Source organism: Budorcas taxicolor, chromosome 5 (genome assembly GCF_023091745.1).
Source record: "Budorcas taxicolor isolate Tak-1 chromosome 5, Takin1.1, whole genome shotgun sequence".
Taxonomy (NCBI): Eukaryota; Metazoa; Chordata; class Mammalia; order Artiodactyla; family Bovidae; genus Budorcas; species Budorcas taxicolor.
The window spans coordinates 49,949,887-49,965,056 of NC_068914.1; the positions used below are offsets into that span (position 1 = coordinate 49,949,887).

General features: G+C 40.3%; 1 protein-coding gene across 1 annotated transcript in view; it reads left to right on the forward strand.

Annotated features, from left to right (window-relative positions):
• The first annotated feature begins 252 nt into the window (after positions 1-252).
• GLIPR1L1 (GLIPR1 like 1) overlaps positions 253-15,170 on the forward strand; it is a 34,849-nt gene continuing 19,931 nt past the window's right edge. Inside the window, exons 1-2 of the mRNA XM_052640530.1 lie at positions 253-429; positions 13,706-13,951. Of these exons, the coding sequence (XP_052496490.1) occupies positions 253-429; positions 13,706-13,951 (423 nt within the window). The remainder of the gene's footprint in view (positions 430-13,705; positions 13,952-15,170) is intronic.

A 15,170-nucleotide genomic window follows, 5' to 3' on the forward strand; every position in this document is an offset into this window, starting at 1 on the left:
ATGGGTGCTTGAATGGGTAAAACTGCACCACAAAGCGACTCAAGGCTTTATCCCGCAGCCTAAGACTTTGTACAGGCGAACTGACCCTCTGCCGCGCGCCTCTGCTTGGAGCCCCAGCTGCGCGCATGCGCACACTGGCCTCAAGCCCTCTCCAGAAGTCAGCCAACCGAACAGCCAGACGCCAGTGGCCGGGACACCAGACTGACTGAGCCTTTACGGGTCTGCGGATCAGAGCGTTTTCTGCGTCGCACCATGATTCTCAGGAAGAAACTGAGCTATTTGTGGACCTTAGGTCTCTGTCTGGTAGCCAGTAAATCGCCACCCAAAGTTCCCTCCATCACGGATGATACGTTTATAGAGGAGTGCCTCAGATTTCACAATGAAGCGCGGAGCAACGTCTCGCCCCCCGCAGCCGACATGAAATACATGGTGAGGAAGAATCTAGGCTAGGATCTTACTTCTCTGGTTCATCCTAAGGTATCTGGGCAGTGAGTTTCATGGACTCATTTGTATGAACTCAGTCTGGAACTTTCAGCACGCATCTAAAAATTACGCCTTGACCGAGCTGTCTCTTCCAAGGTAGTGACAAGAGTGCACGAGAAAGGAAACTTGAAGCTGTCGCTTGCCTAGACTTAGTTCCCTTTTACGCAGGTTTGCTGAGGCCAAGGCGGGTGGTGGATCGTTGTGGATACTCTTGGCCTAGTGACTGTCTGTCCCGCACAGAAACAGTGTGCAATGATAACACATAGACAAGCCTATAGCAAACATTTATCCATTCAGGAAACGAACAAGTGGGAACCACACAGCAAACATTGGTTCAGAGCAATTCTGAAATCTTTAGGGCAGGTGTCAGAAGATCTGCTCTACAGGAAGTCAGAAAAGTTATTTGATTAGAGGGGGTAGGAGTTCCCTTCTCCGTTGTTTTCTGCGGTCTCTATCTTCTTTAAAAATATCCTTCCTTATGCATCATTCTCCTTGGACCAATCTGAAGCGGACTTCGGGAGTTCTGCTCTCTTGAGGGATATAGAGCTTTCTCAGACTGCTTTCTGCCCACAGTAAGGTCTGCTGCCAACTCACTTCAGTCGTGTCCCACTCTCTGCGACCCCATAGACGGCAGCCCACCAGGCCGCCCCCGTCCCTGGGATTCTCCAGGCAAGAACACTGGAGTGGGTTGCTATTTCCTTCTCCAATGCGTGAAAATGAAGTCGCTCAGTCATGCCCGACTCTTCGCGACCCCATGGACTGCAGCCTACTAGGCTCCTCCGTCCATGGGAGTTTCCAGGCAAGAGTGCTGAGTGGGTTGCCATTGCCTTCTCCAATAGTAAGGTCTAAGTGTCATTTATTTGCTTTTTCATAACAGGTTCACAATATCTTTGGGAATACATCTGTCTCCAGAACTCTGAAGGTCTTTTAACCTTATGCCTCCAGTCAGTTCCAAGTACTGCTCTCATGCTTAAAGTGCAGCTTGGAGAAGTTTTTGAATCTTTGGTTTCTCACTCTGGTGCTTTTATTTTTCATCTTAATGGCAGTATCCTTGAAACATGAATTTTGGGGAAATTACTACAGTCTGAACCTGTTCCATTTGCTAAGGCAGTTCTTAAAAACTTAAGAGGATTTCCTGGGAGTCACAGACATCTCTTTGCCCTGAGGCTTTTTAATCACATGAAAGTTTTACAGAATTGGTCTCTCAAAGTCTTTTGAAAATCTTATTATAATATGCTACATAGAAGCAGTTTCTTTTCCATTCCTCAAAAGCCCCACATTTCCTGATTCTCTTTCTTCTTCCAAACTTGCCAGTGTTTACTTTTATGATAACTTATTGAACCCACACAACAACCACCAAATACTATCAATGTTTGGTTTACTGACCTCAGCGTCAGCTTCAACTTATGATCTGCACCCTGAATAATAGATCACATTTTTTTCAGATATTTAGTTTCTGAATCACAGGGATTGCCATCATTCCCCTGCCATTAATATTCTCACTGCTTGCCAACTAACTGTAGTTGCCAACATAGTTCAGGCAAACTCGCCACTAACAATTGTGACCTAGAAAAAGTATAAAAATGGAAGGCCACATGTCATTGGTGGCTCAGTAGTTAAATTTTCATTTAGTAAAGAATATATGGTTTCAGAGATTTCATCTAATCTGCTCAGATTTGAATTTGGTCAGAATAATTTTGCTCATTTTCATTGATGTTATTAAGTAAATTTTCATTTCTTCTAAAATAATCAAAACTTTCTATTAAAATTATAATTTTATAAATATAATATGTAGGGTTTGGTTTAAAGTTATAATGAATGGTCTTCAATTTTAAGTATTTTAAATATTTTTAATGTTTTTGGAAATTTAATTGTCTTCTTAAATATTTTTATGAATACAAGATTATTTACCATTCTGGTACTTATGCGCATCTTGTGGCCAATGTGAAGAACTGATGTCATTCTTCACTTAGGTGACAAAAAGAACTACACGCATCCCTACTCAACAGTAATAGAAATTTGTTACCATTGCAAAATATCTCCTTTATAACTGAAATCAGGGAATATGGATAAGTGATGAAACAGATCTTCAGTAGTACTTCCAAGAAATATTATATTATTCATGTATCTACTGCTTTCCTGCTGAAATGAAAGATTTGACAAGTTAATCTTTTAACCTAAGCACTTCCATGGTTCAACCCTTTCTTGGACTCTGAAGTGATGTCTGTCTCTAGTGTCATCAGCAACAATATTCACAAGCCTTTTACCATTCACATACAGAAGCCTTTTGCTTTAAAACATGTGGCAAAAGAGGCAGACATTCAGTGTTGTGGGTCACAGTAAACTCGTGCTATGGTTAAAATGAGGAAAAGTGTGTGTGTGTGTGTGTAATATGCAATGTCCTATGAAGTCTGGACCAAGAGCAAGCATCCCTCCTACCTAGGTCTCAAGTGGTATGATATGGATTTTTATAATGGCTGCACCCCACTTCCAGCAGTAAGTTTTACAAGAAGCTAGGCTGGGCTTTGGTACGGAATAAACCCTGAAATCTCAGTGGCTTAGTGAAACAAAAAGTTTAATTTCATACTTACACAGGTTGTAGAGAAAATGAATTGGGATTCAGCCTGTCTCTCTGGGCAAAGTGGTTCCCCCAAACTCAGCTAGCTCACTGACAGGCAGTAGAACAAGAACTTCCAAAGTCATTGATCTGATAATTGCTTTACTAGTGTGAAGAATAAGAGGATATCTACTGATCCTCTTGCTATTGTAAATAGATTTAGCATCCTTTTGCTATCTTTTCATCCCTAATTTTTGTTGAATTAATGGCTTTTATATTCAGATTGTTGTTCTTCTTACCTACAAACATTTGTTATGCTGATAACTAATAATAACACAAATAAATTTTAGGGTAAGTTTTGGTGAGATTGTAAAACAATTTGAATCACAGTACCCGGTTCATGGGAATTTAAAATTGTGCTGCAGCTATGAAGATAAGTATGGAGGTTCCTCAAGAAATTAAAAAATAAAACTACCATATGATCCAAAATCCAACTTCTGGGTTTCTTCCCCAAAAAAATTGAAAAAAAAAAAAGTTAGGATCTTGAAGAGATAGCTGCATGTCCATATTCATTCATTCACAATAACCAAGACATAGAAACAACCCAAGAGCCTCTTGATGAAGTTGAAAGAGGAGAGTGAAAAAGTTGGCTTAAAGCTCAACATTCAGAAAACTAAGATCATGGCATCTGGTCCCATCATTTCATGGCAAATACATGGGGAAACAATGGAAACAGTGACAGATTTTATTTTGGGGGGCTCCAAAATCACTGCAGATGATGACTGCAGCCATGAAATTAAAAGATACTTGCTCCTTGGAAGAAAAGCTATGACAAACCTACACAGCACATTAAAAGGCAGAAACATTACTTTGCTGACAAAGGTCAGTCTTTTCAAAGCTATGGTTTTTCCAGTAGTCATGGATGGATGTGAGAGTTGGACCATAAAGAAGACTGAGAGCCAAAGAATTGATGCTTTTGAACTGTGATTCTGGAGAAGACTCTTGAGAGTCTCCTTGACAGCAAGGAGATTAAACCACTCAATCCTAAAGGAAATCAGTCCTGAATATTCATTGGAAGGGCTGATGCTAAAGCTAAAGCTCCAGCACTTTGGACACAAGATGCAAGATGGTTGGATGGCATTCCTGACTCAATTGACATGACTTGAGCAAGCTCTGGAAGATGGTGAAGGACGGAGGAGCCTGGCATGTTGCAGTCCATAGCGTCACAAAGAGATGGACGCAACAAAGAGTTCATCAACAAATGACTGGATAAAGAAAAATCCACATTGCTGGTGTATTCTTTACCAGCTGAGGCACCAGGAAGCCTAAGAAGGCTGGAGTGGGTAGCCTATCCCTTCTCCAGCAGATCTTCCCAACCAAACTGGGTTCTCCTGCATTGCAGGCAGGTTCTTTCCCAACTGAGCTATCAGCAAAGCCTGTATATACAAAAAATGGAATATTATTCAGCCTTAAAGAAAAAAAAAGAAAACCATGCCAATTGTGACAGCATGGAAGAATCTGCAGGACCTTATGCTAAGTGATATTAAGATATTAAGAAGAGATGGCAAGAATACATAGAAGAACTATACAAAAAAGATCTTCACAACACAGACAATCATGATGGTGTGATCACTTACCTAAGCCAGACATCCTGGAATATGAAGTCACATGGGCCTTAGGAAGCATCACTATGAACAAAGCTAGCAGAGGTGATGGAATTCCAGTTGAGCTATTTAAAATCCTAAAAGATGATGCTGTGAAAGTGCTGCACTCAATATGCTAGCAAATTTGAAAAACTCAGCAGTGACCACAGGACTGGAAAAAGTCAGTTTTCTATTTTTTTTTAATTTATTTATTTTACTTGAAGGCAAATTACTTTACAATATTGTAGTGGTTTTTGCCATACATTGACATGAATCAGCCATGGGTGTACATTTGTTCCCCATCCTGAACTCCCTTCCCACCTCCCTCCCCATCCCATCCCTCAGGGTCATCCCAGTGCACCAGCCCTGAGCACCCTGTCTCATGCCTCGAACCTGGGCTGGCGATCTGTTTCACATAAGATAATATACACGTTTCAATGCTATTCTTTCAAATCATCCCAGCCACACCTTCTCCCACAGAGTCCGAAAGACTGTTCCTGACATCTGTGTCTCTTTTGATGCCTTGCATATAGGGTCATCGTTCTGTTCAGTTAGTTCAGTCGCTCAGTTGTGTCCGACTCTTTGCGACCCCATGAATCACAGCACGCCAGGCCTCCCTGTCCATCACCAACTCCCGAAGTTCACTCAGACTCATGTCCATCGAGTCAGTGATGCCATCCAGCCATCTCATCCTCTGTCATCCCCTTCTCCTCCTGCCCTCAATCCCTCTCAGCATCAGAGTCTTTTCCAATGAGTCAACTCTTCGCATGAGGTGGCCAAAGTACTGGAGTTTCAGCTTTAGCATCATTCCCTCCAAAGAAATCCCAGGGCTGATCTCCTTCAGAATGGACTGGTTGGATCTCCTTGCAGTCCAAGGGACTCTCCAGAGTCTTCTCCAACACCACAGTTCAAAAGCATCAATTCTTCAGTGCTCAGCCTTCTTCACAGTCCAACTCTCACATCCATACATGACCACAGGAAAAACCATAGCCTTGACTAGGTGGACCTTAGTCGGCAAAGTAATGTCTCTGCTTTTGAATATGCTCTCTAGGTTGGTCATAACTTTTCTTCCAAGGAGTAAGCGTCTTTTAATTTCATGGCTGCAATCACCATCCGCAGTGATTTTGGAGCCCCCCAAAATAAAGTCTGACACTGTTTCCACTGTTTCCCCATCTATTTCCCATGAAGTGATGGGACCGGATGCCATGATCTTCGTTTTCTGAATGTTGAGCTTTAAGCCAACTTTTTCACTCTCCTCTTTCACTTTCATCAAGAGGCCTTTTAGTTCCTTTTCACTTTCTGCCATAAGGCTGGCGTCATCTGCATATCTGAGGTTACTGATTTTTCTCCTGGCAATCTTGATTCCAGCTTGTACTTCTTCCAGCCCAGTGTTTCTCATGATGTACCCTGCAAATAAGTTAAATAAGCAGGGTGACAATATACAGCCATGATGTACTCCTTTTCCTATTTGGAACCAGTCTGTTGTTCCATGTCCAGTTCTAACTGTTGCTTCCTGGCCTGCATACAGATTTCTCAAGAGGCAGGTTAGGTGGTATGGTATTCCCATCTCTTTCAGAATTTTCCACAGTTTATTGTGATCCACACAGTCAGAGGCTTTAGCATAGTCAATAAAGCAGAAATAGATGTTTTTCTGGAACTAGGTGTAGAGTTAGGTTATTTATTTGACTTTTCTCTTGTTTCTTGAGGTAAGTTTATATTGCTATGAACCTTCCCCTTAGCACTGCTTTTACTGAGTCCCATAGTTTTGTGTTTTTGTGTTTTCATTTTCATTGTTTCTATGAATATTTTGGTTTCTTCTGTGATTTGTTGGTTATTCAGAAGCATGTTGTTTAGCCTCTCTATGTTTGTATTTTTAATAGTTTTTTTTTTTCCCCTGTAGTTGACATCTAATCTTACTGCACTGGGATCAGAAAAGATGCTTAGAATGATTTCAATTTTTTTTAACTTCTGAAGGCTACTTTTATGGCCCAGGATGTGATCTATCCTGGAGAAGGTTCCATGTACACTTGGGAAAAAGGTGAAATTCATTGTTTTGGAGTGAAATGGCCTATAGATATCAATTAGGTATAACTGGTCCATTGTATCATTTAAAGTTTGTGTTTCCTTGCTAATTTTCTGTTTAGTTGATCTATCCGTAGGTGTGAGTGAGGTATTAAAGTCTCCCACTATTATTGTGTTACTGTTAATTTCCCCTTTCATGCTTGTTAGCATTTACCTTACATATTGTGGTTCTCCTATGTTGGGTGCATATATATTTATAATTGTTATATCTTCTTCTTGGACTGATCATTTGATCATTTAGTAGTGTCCTTTGTCTCAGGCTTTATTTCAAAGTCTATTTTATCTGATATGAGTATTGACACTCCTGCTTTCTTTTGGTCTACATTTGCCTAAAATATCTTTTTCCAGCCCTTTACTTTCAGTCTGCATGTGTCCCTTGTTTTGTTGTGGGTCTCTTGTAGACAACATTTATAGGGGTCTTGTTTTTGTATCCATTCAGCTAGTCTTCATCTTTTGGTTGGGGCATTCAACCCATTTACCTTTAAGGTAATTATTGATAAGTATGATCCTGTCGTCATTTACTTTGTTGTTTTGGGTTTGAGTTTATACACCCTTTCTGTGTTTCCTGTCTAGAGAAGATCCTTTAGCATTTGTTGAAGAGCTGGTTTGGTGGTGCTGAATTCTCTGAGCTTTTGCTTGGCTGTAATGCTTGTGATTTCTCCTTCATATTTGAATGAGATCCTTGCTGGGTACAGTAATCTGGGTTGTAAGTTTTTCTCTTTCATCACTTTAAGTATGTCCTGCCATTCCCTTCTGGCCTGAAGAGTTTCTATTGAAAGATCAGCTGTTATCCTTATGAGAATCCCCTTGTGTGTTATTTATCTCTTGCTGCTTTTAATATTTGTTCTTTGTGTTTGACCTTTGTTAATTTAATTAATATGTGTCCTTGGGTGTTTTGCCTTGGGTTTAACCTATTTGAGACTCTCTGGGTTTCTTGGACATTGGTGGCTATTTCCCTCCCCATTTTAGGGAGGTTTTCAATTATTATCTCCTCAAGCATTTTCTCATGGCCTTTCTTTTTGTCTTCTTCTTCTGGGACTCCTGTGATTCAAATATTGGGGCATTTGACATTGTCGTAGAGGTCTCTGAGGTTGTCCTCCTTTCTTTTAATTATTTTTCCCTCTCTGCTTCATTTATTTCTACCATTCTATCTTCCACCTCACTTATCCTATCTTCTGCCTCAGTTATTCTACTGTTGGTTCCCTCTAGAGTGATTTCGATCTCAGTTATTGGATTATTCATTATTGATTGACTCTTTTTATTTCTTCTGGGTCCTTGTTAAACATTTCTTTCATCTTCTCAATCCTTGTCTCCAGACTATTTATCTGTAACTTCATTTTGTTTTCAAGATTTTGGATCATTTTTACTATCATTATTCTGAATTGTTTTTCAGGTAGACTCCCTATCTCCTCCTCTATTGTTTGGTTTGGTGGGCATTTATCATGTTCTTTTACCTGCTGAATATTTCTCTGCCTTTTCATCTTGTTTAGATTGCTGTGTTTTGGGTACATTTTCATTATACTGAAAGTTTGTGGTACCTCTTTATTGTGGAGGCTCCTCCCTGTGGGTGGGGTTGGACGAGTGGCTTGTCAAGGTTTCCTGGTTAGGGAAGCTTGCATCAGTGTTCTGGTGGGTGGGGCTGGATCTCTTCCCTCTGGAGTGCAATGAAATGTCCAGTAGTGAGTTTTGAGGTGTCTGTGGGTTTAGTGTGACTTGGCCACCTGTATTTTAATGCTTAGGGTCATCTTCCTGCATTTGGAGAATTAACTTGGTATGTCTTGCTCTGAAACTTGTTGGCTCTTGGGTGGAGCTTGGTTTCAGTGTAGGTATGGAGGCTTTTGGATGAGCTCTTGTTGATTAATGTTCCTTGGAGTCAGGAGTTTTCTGGAGTACTCAAGTTTTGGATTTAAGCCATCCTGCCTCTGGTTTTCAGTCTTATTCTTACAGTAGCCTCAAGACTTCTCCATCCATATTGCACTGATGATAAAACATCTAGGTTAATGATGAAAAGTTTCTCCACAGTGAGGGACATCTGGAGAGGTTCACAGAGTTACATGGAGAAGAGAAGACGGAGGAGGGAGATAGAGGTGACCAGGAGGAGAAGAGGAGGAATCAAAAGGAGAGAGACAGATCTAGCCAGTAATCAGTTCCCTAAATGTTCTCCACAGCCCAGAAATCCCAAAGAGATTCACAGAGTTGGGTAGAGAAGAGAGGAGGGAGGGAGGAGATAGAGATGACCTGGCAGATAATAAGAAAAGTCAAAAGTGAGAGAGGGTAGTCAAGCCAGTAATCACACTCCTAAGTAAAAATGGGTACTGAAGATTGGATTCTTAAAGGTACAAAATTGATAACAAATACCAAAATAGCAAAGTAAAAAATCTAGAGTAGAGGTTAGACTCTGAAAAATACAATATTAAAAAAAATGAAACAAAATCACAAAAATTATAAAAGTATATATATGAAATTTGCTTTAAAAATAGGGTCTTTTTTTTTTTACAAGGTAGTAGTTGGTTATAAAAATGAAAATTAAAGGAGTAATAACATAAAAATAAAACAAAAAATTTAAAAATTAAAAATTGTTTGGGATCGCATGTACACCCGTAGTGGATTCATGTCAATAATAAAGTAAAAATAAAAATTTAATAAAAAATAAATAAATAAATAAATAAATGTTAATAACAATATATATCTATTTTACTATATTTCTCTAGAGCTCCTGAGGGCTGTGTGGGCTCAGTTCATTTTCAGATAGTTCCTGTGTTCCAGCTTATACTTCTTCTCAATGTCTATAGGCCCCTTCCCAGGTAGTCGGTGTTAACTACAGTGTTTTAATCTGTTGCACCTTCCAAAGCAGTTCCCTCTTCCATATTTTGGCTTCCTCTGTTTGCAAGTCCCTTCAGTGTCTAATTTCCACCCTGACACAAGGAGGTGAAGGTGGTCACTTATTTAGGCTCACTTGTTCAGTTGTGCTGTGGGGAGGGAGGAACCCTGCAAACAAATATCACTGGCATGTGTGGGGACTGCTTACAGTGTCTGGGCCACACTAGGTTTGCCCCTGCTCATGGCGTGTGTGCTTTCCCAGTCTAAACTGCTCAGGTTCCAGGTTGCCCTGCAGGGGAACTGTCTAAAGCGGGCCCTGGGTTGTGTACACATCTCAGGTGTAAACTGCTCAGGTTCAGGTTCTTGGGTACTCCACAAAGGCACAGACTCAGTCGGACCTGAATTTTGTGCCCTTCCCAGGTCCAAGCATCTCAGGCTACCAGGTGCTTGGCGAGCACACTCTCCCCAGGTGGGTGGTGCATCTTATCACCTCCCCAGTCCCAGCCGCTTGGTTTCCTGGATGTGCAGCAGGGCGCCGTCTCTGGTGTGCCATGTGTCTTCTCTGGGAGGCTGATCTCTGGCTGCAACCCAGCTGGCAGATTTCAACAGTCCAGGATCCCAGGAAGACTTGGTTAGCAACTGGGAGCCTGCTTGCAATTTGGTAGGGGATGCTCTCTGGGGCTGAGATTGCCCCTCTCCCCCTAGCTCTGGCTGTTGCCCGCCTGCCCTCTGCCTCTGCTGGGGCATGGTCCAGTTCACAGCCAGCTAGCTCTCCTCTGGTATTCGCTCAGTCCTTTGTTCTGTGAGCGGGCCAGCAGTGCCTTAAGTTAGAGCTTTTCATGGGAAAGTTCTCTCTCTCTTTTTCTCTCTCTCTTTTTCTTTTTTCTCTCTTTCTGGCCATCCCAGTTTGGGTTGCTATTTCACCTTAGCTCCCTCAAATGTTCCTCAGGGCATTCAGGCCCAGTCCTTACCCTAAGCAATGCAGCCCGGGCTCCCTGTTCAGCTGCTGCTTGCTGGTGTTGGACGCGAGCATCTAGCCTACTTCTCCACTGGAAGTTATGGTTAGGCACCTAAGCTATGAGTTTTCTTTTTTTTTCTCTCTCTCTCTTCTTCCAGTTATGTTGCTGTCTGAGATTCCAAAACTCCCCACAGACCCACTGGTGAGACAGTTTCCTGGTGTTTGGAAACATCTCCTCCTTCACCACCCCTCCCCAGAATGGGCCTCCATCCCTAACTAATTTGTCTCTATTTTTATTTTTATATTTTGTCCTGCTGCTGCTGCTGCTAAGTCACTTCAGTCGTGTCCAACTCTGTGCGACCCCATAGATGGCAGCCCACCAGGCTCCCCCATCCCTGGGATTCTCCAGGCAAGAACACTGGAATGGGTTGCCATTTCCTTCTCCAATGCATGAAAGTGAAAAGTGAAAGTGAAGCCCCTCAGTCGTGCCCGACTCTTCACGATCCCATGGACTGCAGCCTACCAGGCTCCTCCATCCATGGGATTTTCCAGGCAAGAGTACTGGAGTGGGGTGCCATTGCCTTCTCCATATTGTCCTACTGCTTTGAAATAAAATGGGCTGCCTTTCTGAGTGCCCTGTGTCCTCTGCCAGGGTTCAGAAGTTATTTTGTGGAATTAGCTCAGCGTTCAAATGATCTTTAGATGAATTTGTGGAGAGAAAGCCCATCCTAGCCCTCCACCATCTTCAAAAGGTCAGTGTTAATTCCAGTCCCTGAGAAAGGCAATGCCAAAGAATGCACAAACTACCGCACAATTGCACTCATCTCACATGCTAGTAAAGTAATGCTCAAAATTCTCCAAGCCAGGCTTCAACAGAACGTGAACCATGAATTTCCGGATGTTCAAGCTGAATTTAGACAGGGTAGAGGAACCAAACATCAAATTGCCAACATCCACTGGAACATTGAAAAAGCAAGAGAGTTCCAGAAAAACATCTATTTCTTCTTTATTGACTATGCCACAGCCTTTGACTGTGTGGATCACAACAAACTGTGGAAAATTCTCCAAGAAATGGGAATACCAGACCTCCTGACCTGCCTCTTGAGAAATCTGTATGCAGGTCAGGAAGCAACAGTTTGAACTGGACATAGAACAACAGACTGGTTCCAAATAGGAAAAGGAGTACATCAAACAGTTAGAACTGGGCATGGGACAACAGACAGGTTCCAAATAAGAAAAGGAGTACATCAAGGCTGTAAATTGTCACACTACTTATTTAACTTAGATGCATAGTAAATCATGAGAAATGCTGGGCTGGAAGAAGCACAAGCTGTAATCAAGATTGCTGGGAGAAATATCAATAACCTCAGATATGCAGATGACACCACCCTTATGACAGAAAGGAAAGAAGAACTAAAGAGCCTCTTGATGAAACTGAAAGAGAAGAGTGAAAAATTTGGCTTAAAGCTCAACATTCAAAACACTAAGATCATGGCATCTGGTCCTATCCCTTCATGACAAACAGATGAGGGAACAGTGGAAACAGTGGCTGACTTTATTTTTCTGGGCTCCAAAATCACAGCAATGGTGATTGCAACCATGAAATTAAAAGACGTTTGCTCCTTGGAAGAAAAGTTATGACCAACCTAGAGAGCATGTTAAAAGGCAGAGACATTACTTTGCCAACAAAGGTCCATCTAGTCAAGGCTATAGTTTTTCCAGTGGTCATGTATGGATGTGAGAGTTGGACTGTGAAGAAAGCTGAGAGCCGAAGAATTGATGCTTTTGAACTGTGATGTTGGAGAAGACTCTTGAGTGTCCCTTGGACTGCAAGGAGATCCAACCAGTCCATCCTAAAGATCAGTCCTGAATATTCATTGGAAGGAGTGATGCTGAAGGTGAAACTCCAATACTTTGGCCACCTGATGTGAAGAGCTGACTTATTTGAAAAGACCCTGATGCTGGGAAAGATTGAGGGCAGGAGGAGAAGGGGACGACATCGGATGAGATGGTTGGATGGCATTACCAACACAATGGACATGGGTTTGGGTGGACTCTGGGAGTGGTGATGGACAGGGAGGCCTGGCGTGCAAAGAGTCAGGCACAACCCGGCGGCTAAATTGAACTGAACTGAACTCACTATTGTAGGTTCTTTGAATTCATAAGTAATTTATAATCATTTTTCAACCCCTTCAAAAACCTACTTAGATTTTCATTAGAAATATATTCAAGACCAATATTTTTTAAGTATGTATGGAATCTTCCAGCCCATGAATATTTAATATATCTCCATTTATTTGTCTGTTAATATTTCTCTTAGCAATGTTTTGTAGTTTTCAGTTTGGAGATAATTCTTTACATGATTTATTAGATTTAATTATATATATTTGAGATTTTTTGAAGCTATTGGATTCTGGAGTGTATATGGAAATACAATTTTGTATCTATTCCTCCTCCTGGTATCTGATAACTTTGATAAATTTTACTACTTATAAGTTTGTTTCTATATTCATTTGAATTTTCTATGTATGCAGGCATGCCATCTGTAAATAAATGGAAAATCCAATCATTATGCACTTTATATCTTGTCTTATATATTTACATCTCCCCCTTTTTATTATACTGCCTAAACCCATAACAATTTTAAGTAGAAATAATGAGACATTGTGTTTCATTCTCAATCTTAAGGGAAAGCTTTCAATATTTTACCACTAAATATTAATGCTTATTATAGGATTTTGGTTTTCTTTTGTAGATGCTCTTGATCAAATTAAGGAAATTCTATTCTTAGTGTGCTAGGAGACTTTTTCTCTTTTTAATTATGTATTCTCATAGTTTACTTATGATATGTCTGTGTAACCTTCTTCAATTACTAGATTGTGAACTCCAACTTCTTTAAATCACATTCCATTGCATTTTTTGAGTGTCTCACTGGACCGTGTCATCTGCTAGGTGCAAGTACAAAAATGAACTGACATACAGTGGGTACTAAATAAGTGCTTCTGAAATAGAACCAAATAGAAATAATTGTGAACATAATAAATACTAAAAACTCTGTTTCAGTAAAAACAATTACATAAAAATTAATTTATTATAGTCATTAGAATAACTTTAACCCAGACAAATCTACACAATTCAATGTAAATTATTTTTATCTTTCAGAGTTGGGATGAAGCTTTAGCTAAGACTGCTGAAGCATGGGCAAAAAAGTGCAAATTCAGCCACAATTCCTGTTCATCAAAATTATATGAATGCCATCCAACTTTTCAATATGCTGGAGAAAATCTCTGGTTAGGTCCATTAACCATATCTGCAGCAAAATTTGCTATTGATACGTGGTATGATGAAAGAAAATTTTATGATTTTAATACAAAATCATGTTCCAAAATTTGTGGCCATTATACACAGGTAAATATCTCAGATTTTATTAATTCTTACATGTGCATATTTTAATCATAAGACAAATTTTTAGCACTTTCTTTAGAGTTTCTTTTAAGTATCTGGAAAATTTATGTTTATTTCAAAGATATTTTTACTAGGAATAGAATTCTATGTAATAAGTTTTTTTCTTTAGTAATCTTACTCCATTATCTCACTTGAACTGTTTCCAACAAGAAATCTACTGTAATTCTTTTATTTATTCCTCTGTATGTAATGTGTCTTGGTTTCCCAGACTGCCTTAAATTTTTTCCTTTATTACAAGTCTCAAGCAAATTAAAAAGTTTTCAGTTTTCTTCATCTCTTGTGCTGCATTTTACTGAGCTTCTTGGCAGTATAGGTTTATAGTTTAAATTACATTTGGAAAAATGTTAGCCATTTTTAAAATTTATCTTTTAATTGGAGGATAATTGCTTTGCAGTGTTGTGTTGGTCTCATTGTACAACATGAATCAGCCATAAATCTGCATAATCGCCTTCCCCTTGATCCTCCCTCCCACCCCAATCCCCACCCCACTCCTCTGCATTGTCACAGTACACGGGGGTGAGGTCCCTGTGTTACGCAGAAACTCCCCACTAGCTATTTTACATATGCTAGTGTGTATGTTTCAATGCTACTCTCTCAATTCGTCCGACCCTCTCCTTTTCCTGCTGTGTCCACAAGTCTGTCCTGTATGTCTGCATCTCTATTGCTGCCCTGCAAATGGGCTCACCAGCACCACGTTTTATATTGCATATATATGTGCTAATATACAGTTTACTCAAATTCACTCTGTTTTATGGCTGAGTAATATTCCACTGTAGTCATTCTTTTAAAACTATGTCTGTCTATCCTTCACTCTTCTCTTCCCAGAGCCCAGTTGCCCATGTAGAAGGCCACTTGAAGTTTTCCCACAGTTGACTGACTTTCCTTCCTCATTATTAGTTAAATTTTCCTGCTTCCTTTCATGCTGGGTATATTCCCAAGTTTGTAAATCTTGCCAAGTTTGTAAATGTTGGATGCTGGATTTATATGTATACCTAGAAGTATTCTTAACTGTCTTCTGGAATATAGTTATTTGGAACTTGTCTGTCCATTTTGGTTTCTGCTTTTGAAATGTGTTAGATGAAATTAAAGCAGTAGTTAGTCTTGAGCTAATTCTCTCTCGTCAGTGAGGCAGGTTTCTTCTGTACACTCTACTGGATGTCCC